The sequence below is a fragment of the Halteromyces radiatus genome (genome assembly GCF_025201355.1).
Source record: "Halteromyces radiatus strain CBS 162.75 chromosome Unknown BX664scaffold_3, whole genome shotgun sequence".
Classification (NCBI taxonomy): domain Eukaryota; kingdom Fungi; phylum Mucoromycota; class Mucoromycetes; order Mucorales; family Cunninghamellaceae; genus Halteromyces; species Halteromyces radiatus.
Window position 1 is genome coordinate 269,844 of NW_026251689.1, and position 18,267 is coordinate 288,110.

Here is an 18,267-nt window from a genome sequence, read left to right on the forward strand (position 1 = left end):
GAAAAAGTACTGGTGTAGTAGGAAAAAAAAATAAAAAGGAAAGAAAAAACACGATGTTACAAAAAAAAAAAAAAAAGAAAGGTAGAGAGAATAAAAAAAAAAAAAAAAAAAGAACAATCGCGATGAATTTCCACTCCAAAAATATTGGCAGGTAAAATTAAGCTTAGCCAATCGGAAGACTCTTCCGAAGAGTTTTTCAAATTCCGCCGTTTCACTTTTTCATGTAATTACAAAATTTGAAAAAGTACTATGGGTTCATGGTCTAGTGGTATGACGTCGGCTTTGCATGCTGAAGGCCCGGGGTTCAATTCCCCGTGGATCCAATATTTTATTATTTTTTATCATATTTTATTATTTAGAAAATTGAAAAATGCATTTATTATATTCATGTTGGTAAGAAGTTGTTCTTTTTCTTGCCAATATAAAAAAAAAAACTATCTTTTTTTAATTTGAGGGAAATTTTAAACATCCGACGGAGTTCAATGTTACGCGTGACTGACTTGGGTGAATGATTATTCTTTTTTTTTTTTTCTCTCTCTTTTTTTTTTTTTCTCTTTTTTTTTTTTTTTTTTTTTTCTTCTTCTTTGCTTTTTCCATTCAAAAAAAAAAAGACGACTCAAAAGCATGTTTCGACAGATATGTCTACAGGTGCGCCATAATAACACCATAAGGAGAAGATTACCGTTTAGGATTTATTCTAAGCCAACAATAATAGGTATGAAACCAACCAGCATGGCACAATGTTCAAGACAGTTGACAACAAGAACGACAAGGATACCTCAGCTTGTGCAATCTAGTGATACAGTGACGGATGTACTTGAACAAGTAAATACTGAAATAAACAACAGCATTGGACATGAATTACTTGAAATATATGCATCAGAAGGACGGTGGCACGATGCACAAGAAGTATACGACAAGGTATTCCGATACAGCAACGACAATGAAAGTGACATTCGTACCAATATGATAACGTATGGATTATTGATGGAAGCCTATATTCGAGGGGGTCAAGAGGATGATGCTATGGAAATATATTATAGTCTGAAGGATCATATCGAACTTCATCCTACGACAGCTCAACAAAAAGGACTTGAATTGGATGCACGTTTTTATACCCGACTTATTACCGCGTTGACAACGAATTCAAGGATAGATGAACAAAAAGAAGAAACAATATCTCGTGATTTTGGTTATACGGTAGATGATGGTGCACAAGAAATTATGAATGTAGAAAAGGATAGCTCTGGTGGATTACGATTAGCAATGATATTATTTCAAGATATGCGACAACAAGGAATGAATGTAGATAGCGCGTGTTATTTGGCTCTTTTACAACGATGTGGATTAGAACAAGATAGATATTTACTTCAACAAGTACATCAATATTTACGAATGGATGATACGATTGAATTGGATGATTCAATGGTTTATGCATTGATGTCAGCTTATCGACAATTGGGGGATGAAGATGCTATGGTATTTGAAATTTGGGAAAGTATGGGTAACAAGAAGAATATGCAAGAGGATATGATTACTTTGATATTGAATATGTGTCGGGAAAAGAAATACAAGCTTCATGCAGTCCGAGTGTGGAACCAACTATCTTCAATGCAGAAATCTAAATCAAGTTATCCGTTGATGGTGTCGTGTCTTTGTGAAGCTGGGGAATGGAATCATGCCAAAGAAATTGTACTTAGTCAACAACATCAAGATCATCATACTTACAATGAATTGGTTGAATTATTGATACATTATGGAAAAGAACAAGGTCTTTCTTCTGATCACTGGTTGGATTTGATGTAGTTATATAAATTAGCATAGATAGATTGATAGATAGATTATTATTATTATTTTGAATTGTATGTATTCTATATATAGTGATGATGATGAATAAAAAAAAAAAAAAAAAAAAAACATAGTCCATACTTGATGATTTTCAATGGCATGTTATTTCAGAAATCCTCCTTTTTTTTTTTCTCACCTTTTTTTTTTTTTTTTTTTTTTTGTTCCACTCCCTTTGATTATGACTTCCCCCACTTTTTTTTTTTTGATTTACCCCTTTTTTACGATTATTTAGCTTCTTTTTCCCATTTTTCCCAATCCCCTTTTTCTTCTACTTCTTTTTGCAAAACTTCTTTTTTTATAACTTTTTACTTGATCAAACAATTCATTGATTTATCATGGCTCATGTAAAGGATGATTATTATCAAAAAAGAAATATTAATTATTTATCATTTTATATTATATTCTTCTTTTATATAAAAAAAAAAAAGAGACTTGGTGGACGTAGAAAGAATGTGAAAAAAGGATTTCAATTTACTTTAATGGTCGTAGGTAAGTTTAATGACTATGAAAATAAATAAAATAAGATGATGATGATGATAGATTATTTTCCTTTTTAGGTGCATCGGGTACTGGTCGTACAACGTTTGTCAATACTTTATGTGATTCTAATGTTCTTGCGAAGAAGATATGTGATAATCCTGAAGAAGCTCATAATGAAGAAGGCATCACCATCAAGCCGGTTTCTGTAGGTAAAGTCATAAAGAAAAAAACAAATTCTTTTCAAAGAATATCTCCTTGCCTAAAAGGAACCCCCTTTTTGCTCCTTGATTTCTTTTTTATTTTTTATTTCTTCTGTTGATTTGATTCATCTTTTTTTTTTATTGTCATTTTTGAAATAACAAAATAATCATTATCTATTTATTATCTATATATTCTTTTTTTTTTATTATAATATTAGAATTGGATGAAGATGGTGTTAGGTAAGTTGTTTTTCTTGGATGGGCCAATTTTGGTTCATGCACAAGGGAATTTTTTTTCTCCTAAGTATTTTGAAGGGGCGACTCACATCTTCCAAATCTCTTTCTTTCTTTCTTTTTTTTTTTTACTTTCCCAATTCTCCTTTTTTTTTTTTTATTTTTTATTTTTCTCTTCTTCTTGATTTATGTTTGGAGTAGAATTTCCTTGACCATAGTAGATACTCCTGGTTTTGGTGATAACATTGATAATGAACATTGTTTCCAAGAAATTGTGGGTTATCTTGAACGACAATATGACGATATTCTAGCAGAAGAATCACGTATTAAACGTAATCCTCGTTTCCGTGATAATCGCGTTCATGCTTTACTTTATTTTATTTCTCCTACTGGTCATGCGTAAGTTTATCAATATATTTATTTATTTATGCTCAATTCTTTCTTAATTCCACCTTTTAGTCTTCGTGAAATTGATATTGAACTTATGCGTCGTCTTAGTCCTCGTGTTAATGTAATTCCTGTTGTTGGTCGTGCTGATTCTTTGACTCCACAAGAACTCAAGGATTTCAAGAGAAGGGTAAGGTTCAAAAGAATATATATATATATAAAACATTGACCTCTCTCTCTCTTTTTTTTTTTTAATTAGATTATGGAAGATATTGAACATTACAATATTCCTATCTACAACTTCCCATATGATGTGGAAGAAGATGATGAAGATACTATTGAAGAAAACAGTGAACTTCGTGCTTTATTACCCTTTTCGATAATTGGTAGTGATGAAGAAATCGTGGTAGGTGGTCGTACTGTACGTGGACGTCAATATCCATGGGGTGCAGTAGAAGGTAAAAAAAAAAAAAAAAAAAAAAAAGAAAAGTGATTCTATATATTTACCTATATATATATATATAATAGTGGATAATCCTCAACATTCTGATTTTGCTCGATTGCGTTCGGCTTTGTTAAGTTCTCATTTACAAGATCTCAAGGAAATTACTCATGACTTTTTGTATGAAAATTATCGTACTGAGAAGTTGAGTCGAACTGTCAATGGTGGTGAACAAGAGTAAGTAATGAGATGATATTTATATATATACTAATTACCCTTTTTCTTTTTATTTTTCCAATTAGTGATGCCGCTTTGAATGCTGAAGATATGGCCAGTCAAAATGTACGTATGAAAGAGGAACAATTACGAAAGGAAGAAGAAAAGGTAATTCGTTGTGCGATAGAAAAAACATTCTAAAATATCGATTATCTAATATTCAACACTTAGTTACGTGATATCGAGTTGAAGGTACAACGTGAAATTCAAGAAAAACGGGCTGAACTATTGAATAAGGAAGAAGCATTACGAAGTCTGGAATCAAGATTGGCACAAGCTCAAATTGCTGATGCTTAGAATTAGTTTGTTTGTTTTTTAATGATATCATTTAGTATTAGTATTGATATGATATAACTTCCTATTTTATCATTAGATCCCTTTCATACTTTTTTTTGCATTTCGTTTTTTTTATATCTATTCTTGTTTTTCTTTATTTTTTTTATTTTATTTTTCTTTTCTCTCAATCTTCCTTCCTATCTCCCCATATTTTTTTTTATCGTACCTAGTTTAATAATTTTTTTTATATGAATAAACGTATTTATCGACCTCCTTTTTTTTTTTCTTTACTCTATTGTGATCAAGAAGAGATCGTTTGTCAAATCATACAGGAATAGTCGATTTCATAGACCGCACTCCAACTCCTTTTTTTTCTTTCTTTCTTTTTTCTTTTTTTTGTTCTTTTTTTTTTGCAACTAACCTCCCATCTTTATTCCCTTACTTTTACCCTTTTTTCTTTTATATATCCTTACATTCTTTACTTTGGTTCCTCCATGGCTTCAAACACAGAGTTCAGTAATCCTCTTCGGAAATACAAACTTGTCTTTTTAGGCGAACAAAGTGGTAAAAGAACAAAAAAAAAAAAAAAGAAAAAAGAAAAAAAAACAGTAGTCTATTATTTTCTAATCTCTTGATTGCTCTTATGATAAAATCTAGTGGGAAAGACTTCACTTATTACTCGTTTTATGTACGATACTTTTGACAACACTTATCAGGTAATATTTCAAAGGAATCATATTTTTTTTTTTTAGGAGGAAAGATAACTGGGAATCCATTTAGAAACTTGTTCATTAATATTCTCCCTTTCTTTTATCTTCTCCTTCTCTATGATATATTATTTTAGGCTACTATTGGTATAGACTTCTTATCAAAAACAATGTAAGTGAAAACTAGGCTTGTCATGTAGAATATAGTATTCATTTTTTTTTTTTATTTGTTTGTTTGTTTATATCTGCCTTTTTTTTTTTGCATACGACAACCATTTTCAGGTACCTTTCCGAACGGACAGTACGTTTACAATTATGGGATACAGCTGGCCAGGTAATAAACAGGATACATGGTTGTTATATTATAACGTATTTTGATCATCGCCTATATTATCCAACCAACAAATGATTCAGGAACGGTTTCGATCTTTGATTCCAAGCTATATTCGGGATTCTTCTGTGGCAGTGGTAGTATATGATACAACGAGTAAGTGACATTTAGTAATATTATACAATATTATGAGATAGCATCAAATCAATATGACTGACTTAAAATCTCTCTCTCTCTCTCTCTTTTTTTTTTCTTTATATATATATATATATATATAGATCGTGCATCTTTCTCCAACACAGCGAAATGGATCGAAGATGTTCGTGCAGAAAGAGGAAATGATGTCATTATCGTATTGGTTGGCAACAAAACCGATCTTAGTGAAAAGAGGTAACAAAGAAAGAAAAAAAGAGGTTGGAGATAGCTCCTATATATTAATCATTCAATGATTTTTAGAGAGGTCACTACAGATGAAGGGGAAAAGAAAGCCAAAGATCACAATGTCATGTTTATTGAAACTAGTGCAAAAGCAGGTCACAATGTAAGTATTATCATAATGTGTTTTTATATGAGCGTATGTATCTCATGTTTTTATTTATATTTATGGGATGATTTTTTTTTTTTTAAAAAAAAAAGGTCAAGACACTCTTTAGGCGTATTGCTCAAGCTCTACCAGGTGCCAACTCGAATACAACTGATGGTGACCAAAAAGAACAAAGTAAGTTATTCACTTCAACTGACAGAAGAAGGAAAAAAAAAGAAAAGGATTATGACTAAAGACCCTTTTATTATTATTATTATTATAGTGGAGAAGGTCGACCTTCATCATTCAGAACCAAATGAAGCTGGTGGATGTGCATGTTAATTTAGATAGGTTTCCTTCTTTCTTTATATATATGTATATATACATATATATATATTATATTTACTCTTTTTATTGTTATTCATAATTCAATACTTCATTCAGTTGTTCCTTTTTTGTCATGATTTTATTAAGATGTATCAAAATAAAAAATATTCCCATTTTGTTTCCAGACATGAAAATCCCTTACTTTTCCAATTTAGGAAAATTCCAAACTGAACAAAGATTTTATGTAAATGGATATACTTTTTATTCAATTTTTTTTAAAAAACAAAAAAAGTCTAAATACAGGATAAATAATAATAACAATAGAAACATAATATTAACTAGAATACATAAATAAAAAAAATAACTATGATGCAGATTCTTCTTGATGGGTCTTTGCAAAAGTAGCAGCGACAATAAGAGGGAATACTAAGGAAGCTTCAGCATAGACCTTGACCATTTGACTGTTTGCCCTAATCTTACCCCAAGAGACGGCTTCATCTGGACGAGCACCTGCATCACTACCATCATATTCCTGAGCCGTATTGATATATACCGAGAAATCAGCACCGTTTCGCATCAAATTGGCATTACAGATATGATGTTTGATAACCCCACCACCTAGGATGATCATACCCGTTTTCTTAGCGAAGACTGCTTCGTTGTTCATATTTCGGATATCACCTGCAATATCTACAATCAAGCCAGGATTCTTGTATGAATGGAAATAGATCATGTCGCCAAGGGAACCATCCGTAATAGCAGGACAATATACTGGAATATCATTTTTAGCACACCAATAGTAGATACTGGATTCATCATTGATTTCTTCACCAAGTCGTTTGATCATACTTGAAGGAGTCCAGATAGTTCCCTATACATATATTTATATAATTGTTCAATAATGAAAATATAGACCCATTTTTTTTTGATTAAAAAAAAGTAATACCTTTGATTTCTGTTCTTCCAACATCTTGTCCAAAATAGGAATCACCCAATCTTCAAATTGACAATAATTATTATTTGGTACAAGCAAGTTACCAATACGATTTAAACCTTGTTTACGAAGATCACTTCCTTTGAGAGCAAAGTCTCCAAGATAAGTAGGAGCAAGGCACTTGATAAAATCTTCTTCCACACCACCAGCAGTAGCAACAATGACGTCCACCATTTTGTGTTGAACTAAAAATTTGATAATTTCACGTACTCCAGATGATACTAAATTCGAAGTATACCCTAAAAAGATCTTGCACTTAGTTTGTTGACGTACTTTCTGATCACGATATTCTTCAGGTTCATCGTCAGCTACAGGTTCATCGGATAACCGCCATTGAATCTATTCAAAGGAAAACAAGAAAAAAAAAAAACAGTATCTTATTAGTACAACTTTTATAACAATAATAATAATGTCTATTTTCTTTTTGTTACCATTTTTTCAACAATTTCAATAGCTTCACCTAAACTACTTGCTTGAAATCCCATAGCTTTATAAGACGACAAGAGATCAGTCAAAGACATGGGTTGGTTGAAGTCAGGACCTTTGATCAAAACTGAATCCTTTGGCATTTCAACTGATTCCACAAACACAGCAGCTTGAGCACCAATAGGTTCCTGGTTAGCAGTGTTGATCTTGTTATTGTCGTTATTAGCCATTAAGGAAGAAGAAGGTGAAGTAAAAAAAAAAAAAAAAAAGAAAAAGGAAAAAATAGGTCCAGCTTCAGTTTTTTTTTTTTTTTTTTTTTTTTTTTTTCGGAAATGAAACTCAACTGCCCAGTTCCAAATTCCCTTTTGTTCCCTTTTCTTTTCCTTTTTTTTTTTTTCCCTTCTTTTTCCTTTCTTGTCTGACTTGTCTTTTGGAAATATGCACCATTTCACACCATTACGACTAATATTATGATATCTGGTCTTTATTCCACTAGAAAAATTTTATTTTTTCTCTTCTTATTTTGTCTTGTACTTGAATGTTATTGGCCATATACCCTAAAATCACTCGCCTACATCATCCAACTTGGTATTCTCAGTTTATGGGGTTTATTAACTCTCAACTTACTAGTACTTTATATTTATGTCAAATATTTTATTTCTCCTACTCGTATTGGTCAAGACAGTATCAATAAGTTAGACTTGGAAGACTTTCATCCTTTACGCTTCTCTCAAAAATTTGCCTGGTCTCGACTACAACAACAACGACTTCAAGAAAACGACTCTTCTTCAACTTCACCATTATGCTCGGATAATGACGTTATTTCGAACACCTTCAACGAACTTGTTTCTTATATTATTCGAGACTTTATTCAATCTTGGTTCAACAATGTATCTCCACCTAACGAACAATCCTTCCCTCTTTCTGTTGATCATATCATTCGGTCAGCTGCTTTTGCTTTGAAACGCCGTCTGGAACAAGTAGATACCATGTCAGTTTTACTCAATCGTCTTGTTCCTCGTATCACTGCCCATATCTCGGAATTCCGTGCTGCTGAGGTCGCTCTTCGTGGACGCTTCTTGGAACGTTCTGTTACTGAATCTGATGAACTTGACTTGTTACTGGCTTCCCATTATAGTGGTGGTAAACTTCATCCTGCTCTGACCACCTCTGCTGCTACGACAAAACCTACCGAAGTTGCTTATCTACGTCAAGTGGTCGATCGTATCTTACCAAAATTATTGGATGCTGATCAAGTCAATTGTGCTCCTGTCCGTGTTATTGTTCGTGAAATCACCACCTGTGCATTGCTTCAACCTATTATGAATATGCTGGCTGATCCTGATTTTTGGAATCAAACGATCGATACTCAGGTACGGATTCAAAAATCAAATGACTGAAAAATTAGGAAACATTTTATTAACTCTTTTATATTTTACATATATATAGTTAGGAATGGCTCTTCGTGAACAGTAAGTAAATAAAAAAAACACTTTTTCAGAGAAATATTCATTTCCAATACCTTTTTCCAAAAAAAAAAAAAATCATCAATAGGAAAATGGTACGACAGTTACGTGAAGTATTGGATCGACATTCTAATGATATGGATACTTTAAATGAATATATCGAATCTGACTCGAGCAATCTATTGAACCCAACAACACCATCTTCTTCTTCCAGCAAACAATATCGCAAGATGGGTCCTATTAGTCAATTTTCTTCAGCATTTTTGGGAATGGATATCGATGATGATGTGGCATGGGATGATCAAGACTTTGATCCGGAAAAAACGACAAAACGACAAAACTTTGGAAGTTCAAGGATGGGACGCCGCACTTTCCAGGAATTCTTGAAAAGGATTGAAGAAGAAAAGAATTTGTTGGATCTCAAACGACTTCGTAATGATGTAGTGACACAAATCCGGAAAAAGAAGGCTCTGATATGTAAGTTGACGAAACAAATGAAAAGCAATAGAAAAAAAAAAGTGAGAAATTTTAAATCTTAATTTTATATACTTATAGTGGACCGTGATCCTGAAGAAGTGATCGATGGCGAAAAGGTGGAAGATCTTATAGTATATGTTAATCGACTATCTGTGGCAAAGAAAAGAGTGGATAAACGAATAGCAACATTATCTGGCGAACACGTGGATTTTGTAAGTAGAAGAAGAAAAAAAAAAAAAAAAGGAAGGCAGCATTAACAAAAAGGATGAAACAATTTTCTAATTTTGATCTATCATATGAAAATAGAAAACATCGGCATCACAGTTTTTTGGTGTTCGAAGGCAACGTCCTAAACAAATATCACTTAGTTCTGGTTTTACTCTTCAAGACATTTTGACCAATACTGCTGGCTTATCTTACTTTATGGAATTTATGGATCGACGAGGCGATATGGTGAAACTTCAATTTTGGCTTATTGTGGAAGGATTCAAAAGCTCTGATGATGATGAAACTAGACAGGATGATCAAACATTTTTACAAGATGTCAAAATGGTATACGATATGTATTTTGCTGCTACTTCACCACACCGGCTTTCGATCACCGATCATTTGGAAAAGGATCTTCTACAATCAATTCAATATGCTCAACAGATCATGCGTGATGGAGGAACCAATAATCTTCAATACAGTCAGGCTATCAAAGATATGCGACAACAATTATATCGAATTCAACAACATTTATTATGGCAATTGGAAAAGGAACACTTTCCTTATTTCAAGCGATCTGATCTCTATTTTAAATTTTTGGCATCTACACCAACTCCTGAAACTGTGGTACCTGGGCGACGTAGTTTAGACGATACGACTCTATACCGGCGCTCTTGCTCGGTAGATCAAAAACATCATCATCATCATCATCATCGTCATCATCACCATCGTCCTGCAAGTCATGGTAGCACACCTCACAGCAACCACGAAGGTAGCAATGATCGACTTTTACCACCAGTGATAGGTATGGAAAGATCTTCATCAGCAAGAATGACAACAAAGCGAACACCATGGATGTCTCAGGAATCGAATCAAAAGGCAGATTCTGACACTGAAATCAGTACCAGAGAGAAAAAACGGCCCTCTATCTCTATTTCAGCCAGTGATGGTCAAGATAATTCTATGAGTCCCTCTCATTCCTCAAAATCATCATCATTACAGCAAATAGGTCATTCAAGAACTTTATCAGATAACATCATCTCACCTGTGACGGATCGCAGTGGCACATCAAAGTTCCTCTCTTTTGGACGCGTTTTTGATTCTGCAAATGAATGGTGGCGAGCTACAGATTTTGGAAATTCAACACATCAACAGCAACAACAAACACAACAAAGCAGAACAACGACTGGAAGTATCAAACGAAACTCTGTCCATGGTTCTCTCAAATCGACAGATACTGAATATCCAGATACAGATGAGGAATTATCTCACTCAGTCACCACTTTGGATGAAGATCAACATGGAACTCCACCTCCCTCTGAGCAACCACGTCAACTCATACGACGAAACACAGTGGACGCCGTAGAAGCCGAATTACAATCCATTATTGATGGCAAGGAGAATAATGGTAACAATACCAAGGAATCATGTTCGCCAATAACAACTTCTCCAATATCTGCAACATTACGACCTCGATCATCATCAGGAAGCGCTTCACTTCGTCGATCTCCAAATGTATTTATAGGGGGTAGCAGTGTAGATATCAAGTCATCGACAGCAGATCCTGTTCAAGTGGCCAATCCTACTACTTCTTGGGAGTCTTCAAGAGAAAACAAGCCAATTTCCCAAATGATCCAGGACCAGCTTGAAAATACAACGACATCATATCGTACAACTGCAAACAAGAGCAATAAACAGAAGATAGCGACAATCACGGAAACTGATAATACTATCACTAATGTTCACCTGGCTCCTCCTGGAGATTTGATGCTGGCCGACAAGGTACACAAACTCTCTGATGAAATGGAGAAACTGATTCAACAAGAAGCTATAGTGGATGTATTGATCAAGAAAGCTGAAGCGAAAGACAAGATTGAAGAACTGCGGATCCTTCTCAAAAGCAAGAATATGTTTAGGCGGGAATTGGAACAAATGCAATATCAAAAGAACCAGTACGAATTGCAAGAATCTGAAAATGTACTCACTCCGGTAAGTGTTGATTTATTTCGTTACACTTCTATCTACATATTCTCACCTTTTTTTTTTTTTTTTTTTTTTTTTTTTTTTTAAAAAAAAAAAAAAAAAAAAAATTAGGATCGAACAAGAGTGAGTATTACAAGCTCGACGATTGGATCAGATCAACACGGTGATTTTGCGCTTTATGTGATTGAAATTCAACAAATTGGTTTTGATGGCAACTATGCATCTGGATGGATAGTAGCAAGACGATACAGTGAATTCTTTGGATTACACCAAACTTTGAAAGCTACATATCCTAGTGTCAAAATGATTGATTTTCCTTCAAAGTGGCCTCTCTTGAAACTTCAGAAATCTTTTGTAGAAGCAAGACGGATCAACTTGGAACGGTATTTGAGACGATTATTAGCGCAACCTGATATATGTCAAAGTGAAGCACTTCGGGTGTTTTTGTCACAACAAAATATTTATGTCCCAGGACCTCGACAACCATCTCCATCGAACTCATTTTATCAAGAAGCAGTCATCTCCCCATTTGGATTTTTACCGTTCATACCCTCAGCATTCTATGGTTCAGATCAATCAACATCATCAGTCATACCTCAAACATCATCCAGTTCTTCATCTGTTGCTTCCAACACTTCCCCAACGGGTTATCATCCTTATCAAAGATCCTCTAGTGAGAAAATGATACACTCGTTACCTAATGATCTAAGCCGGAGCAGCAATCTTAACGACAAAAAATCAAAAGGATTTATGCGTCATATCTACAATACGGTGGCTGCAGGGATCGACGATATGTTTGTCACACCATCCATGTTGGATCTGATTACTCAACGACTAGGTGAACAAGTGATGGGATTCTCTAATGATGACAATGATATGGTGATACAGGAACAACAACAGCAGCAACAACAACATATATTGACAGCAGGATCATCATCACCATCAACACCTCCAAGCTCCTCTGGGTCAACATCTCGATATTATAAAAAGTCAACAGTCGTGGATGAGGAAGTGTCATCAAGTGATCTGATGGATGACACTATGCAAACAACTGCGGCAGGAACTGCTTTAGGATCCGAACTAAAACCAGTAGATGTAGAAGGCATGACTAGATTCACGGAACCATTATGTGATCTATTTATTGAAATGTTTGAACTCAAGGAAAAGAATAATTGGTTACGACGACAAGCTGTGGTGATCATTCTTCAACAAATTCTTGGTGGAACTATTGAAAGGTAAAAAAAAAAAAAAAAAAAAAAAAAGAAAAGGGGTAGGGATTCACTTTGATTTTTTTTTTTTTATAGAAAACTACGGGACACAATCAAATATCTAGAAACCGAATCTATGGTAGTATTTTATTTCCGGAAAATCATGGATAGTCTTTGGCCTAATGGATCAAAATTGACTTTCAAGCCAGCAAGAAAACCGGAAGAAAAACAACAAACAAAAGAAGAAGCAAATCGGAAACTCTCAACATGGTTACCAGGTAATATATATATGATAGGAAAATAAGAAATTATGTATTGATCTTTTTTTTTTATAGATCTACTTGGGAATATGGTGGGAAGACAAAACGCTAGGAAAGGGGCAAGACGGCTTTTCAGTGTTTTACAAAATCAACGTTTGAATCAACACTTGGTATATATCCTCCTTGATGAAATTGTCTTGGCACTCTTTCCCGATCTAGATGCCATGCGATCGACCACTTCTGGACATTTAGTATAAAATATTCTTTTTTTAGTTTTGTAGTTTAGTTTTTGATTTTATTCTGTTGTATTTTTTTATTATAATACATTTTATTGTCTTATCATTCTATGTGTTTAGAATATAAAAAAAAATTGTTTATTTATTTATATATTGATTCAATAGGATATGAATAATAAAAATTGTGTTTGAATATATACAAAAAGTTTTTTTTTAAAAAAAAGAAAGAATAATACTAAAAAAAATAACTATAGTACATAAAATAGGAAGAATACAAGAAAGATATGATGATATGGAATAAAAGGGAAAAATGGGAAGACAAAGAGAATAAAAATAAAAAATTCGTTGTCGTTTACACATTGTTGGGTGGTATTCGAGTATCTCTTTTATGTTCATTGTAAGCTGGAGGAGGAGCAGTGATATCTTGTTCTGGTTTGAATGGAGGCGGAGGTTGTTCATATGGTTGATAGTTGGATGAATATGGATACTCTTGACCATGATATCGTGATGATGATGATGGCGGGATATTGATAACATGATGGTTGACTAACGGAGGTCGACGAACTTCATCTATTAAAAAAAAAAAAAGAAGTTAGTATGAATAGAAAATGATTCCTTTTTTTATTTTTTCTAAATAGAATATTTACCTCTTCTAGGCGTATTGGACAACATTTGTTTCCGTCTTCGAATATAGAGAAAAAACACAACACATAAAAAAGCTGCACCGATCCATAGAAAGATCAGTGGATTAAATTCCATCATTGAATTTTTTTTTTTAAAAAAAAATAATAATCAAAAAGAAAGAAAGAAAGAAAGAAAGAAAGAAAAGAAAAAAAGAAAAAGGGAAAAAAAGGAAATATAAAAATTCATCGGGTCAAGTGAGAGACTTTCTCTATTTTTATGCATCCAATGAAAGACTGCTGGGCTTGAATCATGTTTCTATCATGGAACGCCAAGACAAAAAAGGTTTACTTCAAGAAGTTTTGCTGAGTCAAAAGAAAAAAAGGATGATATGAGTAAGAATATCCTTTTTAGGAGAAGTAGAAAAAAGAATTGGAAATACAAAGGTTTCTTATGAAAGAACAAAAGAACTACTGAAATGAGGATATTCTTTTCAGTTCATTCTTCGGTGGAAGTATTGCATTCATCCACCACTGGTTTTGCGTTCTGATTGAAACTCAGGATTGAGACAACCCCCGTTTTGCCCTGATTCTCTTGTGTAGATATTAAATTCGTATGATAAGAATCTACATTGATTGATTATTCTATGTAAACAGTGATTGAAAATGATTCATACAGTGATGATGCCTATAAATGATGACACATTTCTATCATAGAAATGGTAAAGATGGAATACTATTGACCTTGTCGAAATTCAACGTTTGCTGCCATGATTACATAAAAAAACTATTTCTCTAATTTGGATATCATTATATTAATGTTCACAGTCCATTCCAGGTAGTAATAAAATAATAATAATAATAAAAAAAACTCTTTTTCACCAATGATTATACGAATCTTTTTAACATGAAGTGATTAATATCTTGGATTTACCACCGTCATCACCATTTATATATATCTCATCACCTCATTCATCCTATATCATGTCATCATCGAAAGTAGATATAATATTGTTGATTTTAAAAAAGGAGCGTTTATTGATATATACAAATAAGGTCTGTATTATGATAACATGCGTGATAATAATAATAAAAGAGCAAATAATGAAAGGATGTCAGAGAAAAGAGTACATGTGAAAAACAAGGGGGGGATCTAAATCTATAAAGTTGTCAAATCTACCAAATCAAATCGTCGTGGTTTTGGTTGACCAGCAGGAATAGGAAGCATATCATCACGGTTGAAGACAATACCAACCAGACGTCGTTTAGGTTGTTCAGGATCCTTATAAAATTGTACGTATCCAGATTCCAAAGCATATAAAGTATGGTCTTTACCCATACCAATCTATACAATAATATGTACGTAAAGTTTAGTGCATGTATACTAAAAAAAAAAAACCTCATTCATTTATTTTCCTTACATGATCACCAGGATGGAACTTTGTACCTCGTTGACGAACAATAATATTGCCTGGTACAACTTGTTGTCCTCCAAATTTCTTGACACCAAGACGTCGACCAGCAGAGTCACGACCATTTCGAGATGAACCTCCAGATTTCTTTGAAGCCCATCGTACTTGGTTTGATACTATAATTCATGAATAATAAAAAAAAAAGTTGAGAATAATTGAATCAAATGGATAGTAAGTTTATGTATATACCAGAGGCTGATTCACAAAGGTTGATAGTTGTAGGACGTGCAATTGATGTCCATTGGCACATCTTTATGGTACTAGTCAAAGAACGATTCAACATTGACATAATTTATATATCAAAAGAAAATAATAATAATAATAAAAGAAAAATAGATAAAAGAAAAAAAAAATCTAAAAGAGCCTTGTTTTTTTTTTTTGTTGGCTCTGGAGGATTCCGCTTTTAAGATTGGCTCAGTCACAAGGGGGACGCATTCATGCTTGTTCCTAACCCCGCCAAGGTAAATGGTGGCTTTTTTTTTCCTTGAGAGTTCCAAGAGTGGAAATATTTTCTTTCCCTTTTCTTTCTTTTTTTTTATTTTTTATTTTTTTATATTATCGATCATACAGTAACATGGTGGCCAATCTACTTTCTAAAAAAGCTAAACGACTTGCGGCAAGGAAGGCACTTAAGGAAGAAAAAGTATCAACAAAAGAAGAATTGACATTGGATCAAGATACTGTTGATCAAGAAACCAACACTAGTGACGAAGACGAGGAACCCATTCTTGAGGACTCTCAGAATACCGATCAAGAAAGTGAAGATGAAGATGATATTAAAGAACAAGAACAATATATTCCCAAGAATGATGAAGTAAGCTTTTGTCTTTTTTTTTTTTTTAAAAAAAAAGAAAAATCCTCTTTTTGTTTTCGACTTCATTCTTATATCACTTTTTTTTTGTTCTATTTTATATATAGGATGCTTTACGGCGTTTGACTGACAAATTAAGACTTAAAGATCTTCCATGGATTGAAACAATGCAAGTAACCTCAACAAAGCCTATTGAAATTAAGCAAGACGACAATCAAGATCAAGACATGGCTCGAGAATTGGCCTTTTATCAACAAGCTTTGGAAGCTGCTCGCATTGCCCGTGATAAATTCAAAGAACTCGATGTACCTTTCTCTCGTCCTGATGATTATTATGCAGAAATGCTCAAGAGTGATGAACATATGGCCAAGGTAAAATAAAATATTGTCTTATGTGAGATTTTTTTTATTCAATTTTGTTTTTTCTATTGGTATTAGATTCGACAACGGTTATTGGATGAAGCTGCCCGCAACAAAGCATCAGAAGAAGCAAAACGACAACGACTTCTCAAAAAGTTTGGTAAAAAAGTACAAGTTCAGAAACAACTGGATCGACAAAAGGAAAAAGCACAAACATTGGATAAGATCAAATTACTTAAGCGAAGTAAGTTGGATTACAAAAAAAAAAAAAAAAAAAAAAAGGGAAGAGAACTAAATTGATTTTATTTTAGAACGTGCGGATGGTAATAATGAATCACTTACTTTGGATAATGACTTCGATGTTGCTTTGGAAAATGCGGACAATAAACGACAAAAGAAGGATGACAACAAGAAGGGTAAACCTACCAAACGACAAATTAAGGATAAGAAATATGGCTTTGGTGGAAAACGTGGCAAATATCACAAGTCAAATACTGCAGAATCATCAGCTGATATTGGAGGTCCCCGAAAGCGAAGTGGTGCTGGTGGTAAACGTGGTGGAAAAGGCGGTAGAAGATAGAAATATCCAGGATATCATTATACTCATTAGTCAACAATCATGTACAATTCTTTTTTTATTATTATTATTTTTTGCTCCAATTCTTAAGTTGTCTTTACAAATCATATTTATTCTTTCATTTTTTCATTTTTTTTCTTAAAACTTTATTCAATAATAAAAATCATCATTTTCCATTCCATTTTGACACTGTGCATATACCGTGATTAGCGAGCGGTTGATGAATTTACATCCATATCCAAGCCACTTCTGTCTGTGCCTGGTTTAGGCTATTACTGAGATTTATTGGAGATCGTGATATTTTCCTTTTTGTTTTTTTTTCCCTCTTTCTCTTCTTTGTACAATTTTTTTTTTTTTGTTTTTATAGCATATTTAAACATGCATCGACGATTCTTATCCAGTAGTGCAAGCGCATCAAATTATTACAAAATCACCTTGAAGCGATCCACCATTGGTCTTTCCAAAGATTATAAGGCTGCTGCTCATACGTTGGGATTATATCGTCTTCATCAAACCAGCTATCAACCTGTCAATGCCAGTACTGCTGGTAGCATCCTCAAGTTGAAAGAACTTGTCAAGGTTGAAAACGTCGATACGATTCCTACAAGAGAAGATATCTTGGCCTCCAAACCAGCTCGCGGCTACAAAGTCATTGGAAGCAAGATCTAGATGGAAGATTATTCTGACACTTGATACACGCACCTACATCAGCACGTAACATCTTAACTCTACACATACACATACAAATACACAAACAGCTATCCTTTTTACATGTACATTTACCCTCTTTTCACGAATATTGTTCATATCCTTCTCTTGTCATTAGTATATGTGTTTTACTTTTATTAGACTTGACACATTCAATTTTTTTTTTTTAATATCATTGTAATATCAAGTCCACCTTCTTTTTGTACAAAATCAGCTTTATCAATAAAAGGTTCTCTTTTTTGTTTTGATCTAACTTTTATCATTGTTTATTTAAAATATTGATTTTCATTCTCTGATGATAATGAAAGTAGTTTGACAGTATATATTTGTTCACTCTCTCTTACTCATTCTCTCTTTTTAGCCATCATCAACCTATGGACAATGGATTTCATCATCCTGTTGCCATTATCCTTCCTGTCTGATACATGTCAA

General features: G+C 33.4%; 9 protein-coding genes and 1 non-coding gene across 10 annotated transcripts; 7 read left to right on the top strand and 3 right to left on the bottom strand.

The window, feature by feature from the left end:
• Window positions 1–251: 251 nt before the first annotated feature.
• On the top strand, window positions 252–323 carry BX664DRAFT_t40. The gene has a single exon. It is a non-coding gene; the product is annotated as a tRNA-Ala (tRNA).
• A 246-nt stretch (window positions 324–569) lies between these two features.
• Window positions 570–1,902, top strand: BX664DRAFT_327591 (uncharacterized protein). The gene has a single exon (XM_051544438.1). It carries the CDS (start codon window positions 625–627, stop codon window positions 1,804–1,806), a length of 1,182 nt encoding a protein of 393 aa, XP_051401011.1. The 5' UTR covers window positions 570–624; the 3' UTR covers window positions 1,807–1,902.
• A 178-nt stretch (window positions 1,903–2,080) lies between these two features.
• BX664DRAFT_89964 (Septin-domain-containing protein) lies at window positions 2,081–4,417 on the top strand. The gene is made up of 10 exons (XM_051549787.1): window positions 2,081–2,192; window positions 2,277–2,337; window positions 2,406–2,537; window positions 2,747–2,768; window positions 2,964–3,161; window positions 3,222–3,339; window positions 3,409–3,607; window positions 3,678–3,828; window positions 3,894–3,975; window positions 4,039–4,417. The coding sequence occupies exons 1-10, from the start codon at window positions 2,184–2,186 to the stop codon at window positions 4,162–4,164; spliced, it is 1,098 nt and encodes a 365-aa protein (XP_051401012.1). The 5' UTR covers window positions 2,081–2,183; the 3' UTR covers window positions 4,165–4,417.
• Window positions 4,418–4,525: 108 nt separating this feature from the next.
• On the top strand, window positions 4,526–6,096 carry BX664DRAFT_327599 (ras family-domain-containing protein). Its single transcript, XM_051544439.1, has 9 exons — window positions 4,526–4,707; window positions 4,801–4,859; window positions 4,988–5,022; window positions 5,133–5,184; window positions 5,265–5,337; window positions 5,460–5,571; window positions 5,638–5,722; window positions 5,818–5,899; window positions 5,988–6,096. Exons 1-9 carry the CDS (start codon window positions 4,638–4,640, stop codon window positions 6,044–6,046), a joined length of 627 nt encoding a protein of 208 aa, XP_051401013.1. The 5' UTR covers window positions 4,526–4,637; the 3' UTR covers window positions 6,047–6,096.
• Window positions 6,097–6,281: 185 nt separating this feature from the next.
• On the bottom strand, window positions 6,282–7,692 carry BX664DRAFT_276905 (deoxyhypusine synthase). Its single transcript, XM_051541344.1, has 3 exons — window positions 7,457–7,692; window positions 6,978–7,364; window positions 6,282–6,902 (listed from the first exon to the last, which is right to left on the bottom strand). Exons 1-3 carry the CDS (start codon window positions 7,679–7,681, stop codon window positions 6,396–6,398), a joined length of 1,119 nt encoding a protein of 372 aa, XP_051401014.1. The 5' UTR covers window positions 7,682–7,692; the 3' UTR covers window positions 6,282–6,395.
• Window positions 7,693–7,989: 297 nt separating this feature from the next.
• On the top strand, window positions 7,990–13,309 carry BX664DRAFT_312692 (PXA domain-containing protein; the record flags this gene model as incomplete). The annotated part of the gene is made up of 10 exons (XM_051542607.1): window positions 7,990–8,080; window positions 8,133–8,824; window positions 8,901–8,923; window positions 9,006–9,394; window positions 9,473–9,606; window positions 9,701–10,282; window positions 10,466–11,590; window positions 11,696–12,819; window positions 12,889–13,070; window positions 13,128–13,309. 10 exons carry the CDS (start codon window positions 7,990–7,992, stop codon window positions 13,307–13,309), a joined length of 4,524 nt encoding a protein of 1,507 aa, XP_051401015.1.
• A 115-nt stretch (window positions 13,310–13,424) lies between these two features.
• On the bottom strand, window positions 13,425–14,115 carry BX664DRAFT_327606 (uncharacterized protein). The gene has a single exon (XM_051544440.1). It carries the CDS (start codon window positions 13,823–13,825, stop codon window positions 13,502–13,504), a length of 324 nt encoding a protein of 107 aa, XP_051401016.1. The 5' UTR covers window positions 13,826–14,115; the 3' UTR covers window positions 13,425–13,501.
• Window positions 14,116–14,939: 824 nt separating this feature from the next.
• BX664DRAFT_327610 (ribosomal L27 protein-domain-containing protein) lies at window positions 14,940–15,739 on the bottom strand. The gene is made up of 3 exons (XM_051544441.1): window positions 15,570–15,739; window positions 15,330–15,496; window positions 14,940–15,253 (listed from the first exon to the last, which is right to left on the bottom strand). Exons 1-3 carry the CDS (start codon window positions 15,667–15,669, stop codon window positions 15,068–15,070), a joined length of 453 nt encoding a protein of 150 aa, XP_051401017.1. The 5' UTR covers window positions 15,670–15,739; the 3' UTR covers window positions 14,940–15,067.
• Window positions 15,740–15,887: 148 nt separating this feature from the next.
• On the top strand, window positions 15,888–17,309 carry BX664DRAFT_293710 (putative rRNA-processing protein ebp2). The gene is made up of 4 exons (XM_051542060.1): window positions 15,888–16,194; window positions 16,299–16,562; window positions 16,629–16,794; window positions 16,862–17,309. Exons 1-4 carry the CDS (start codon window positions 15,955–15,957, stop codon window positions 17,128–17,130), a joined length of 939 nt encoding a protein of 312 aa, XP_051401018.1. The 5' UTR covers window positions 15,888–15,954; the 3' UTR covers window positions 17,131–17,309.
• Window positions 17,310–17,461: 152 nt separating this feature from the next.
• On the top strand, window positions 17,462–18,088 carry BX664DRAFT_327612 (uncharacterized protein). Its single transcript, XM_051544442.1, has one exon. The coding sequence runs from the start codon at window positions 17,506–17,508 to the stop codon at window positions 17,794–17,796; it is 291 nt and encodes a 96-aa protein (XP_051401019.1). The 5' UTR covers window positions 17,462–17,505; the 3' UTR covers window positions 17,797–18,088.
• Window positions 18,089–18,267: the final 179 nt, after the last annotated feature.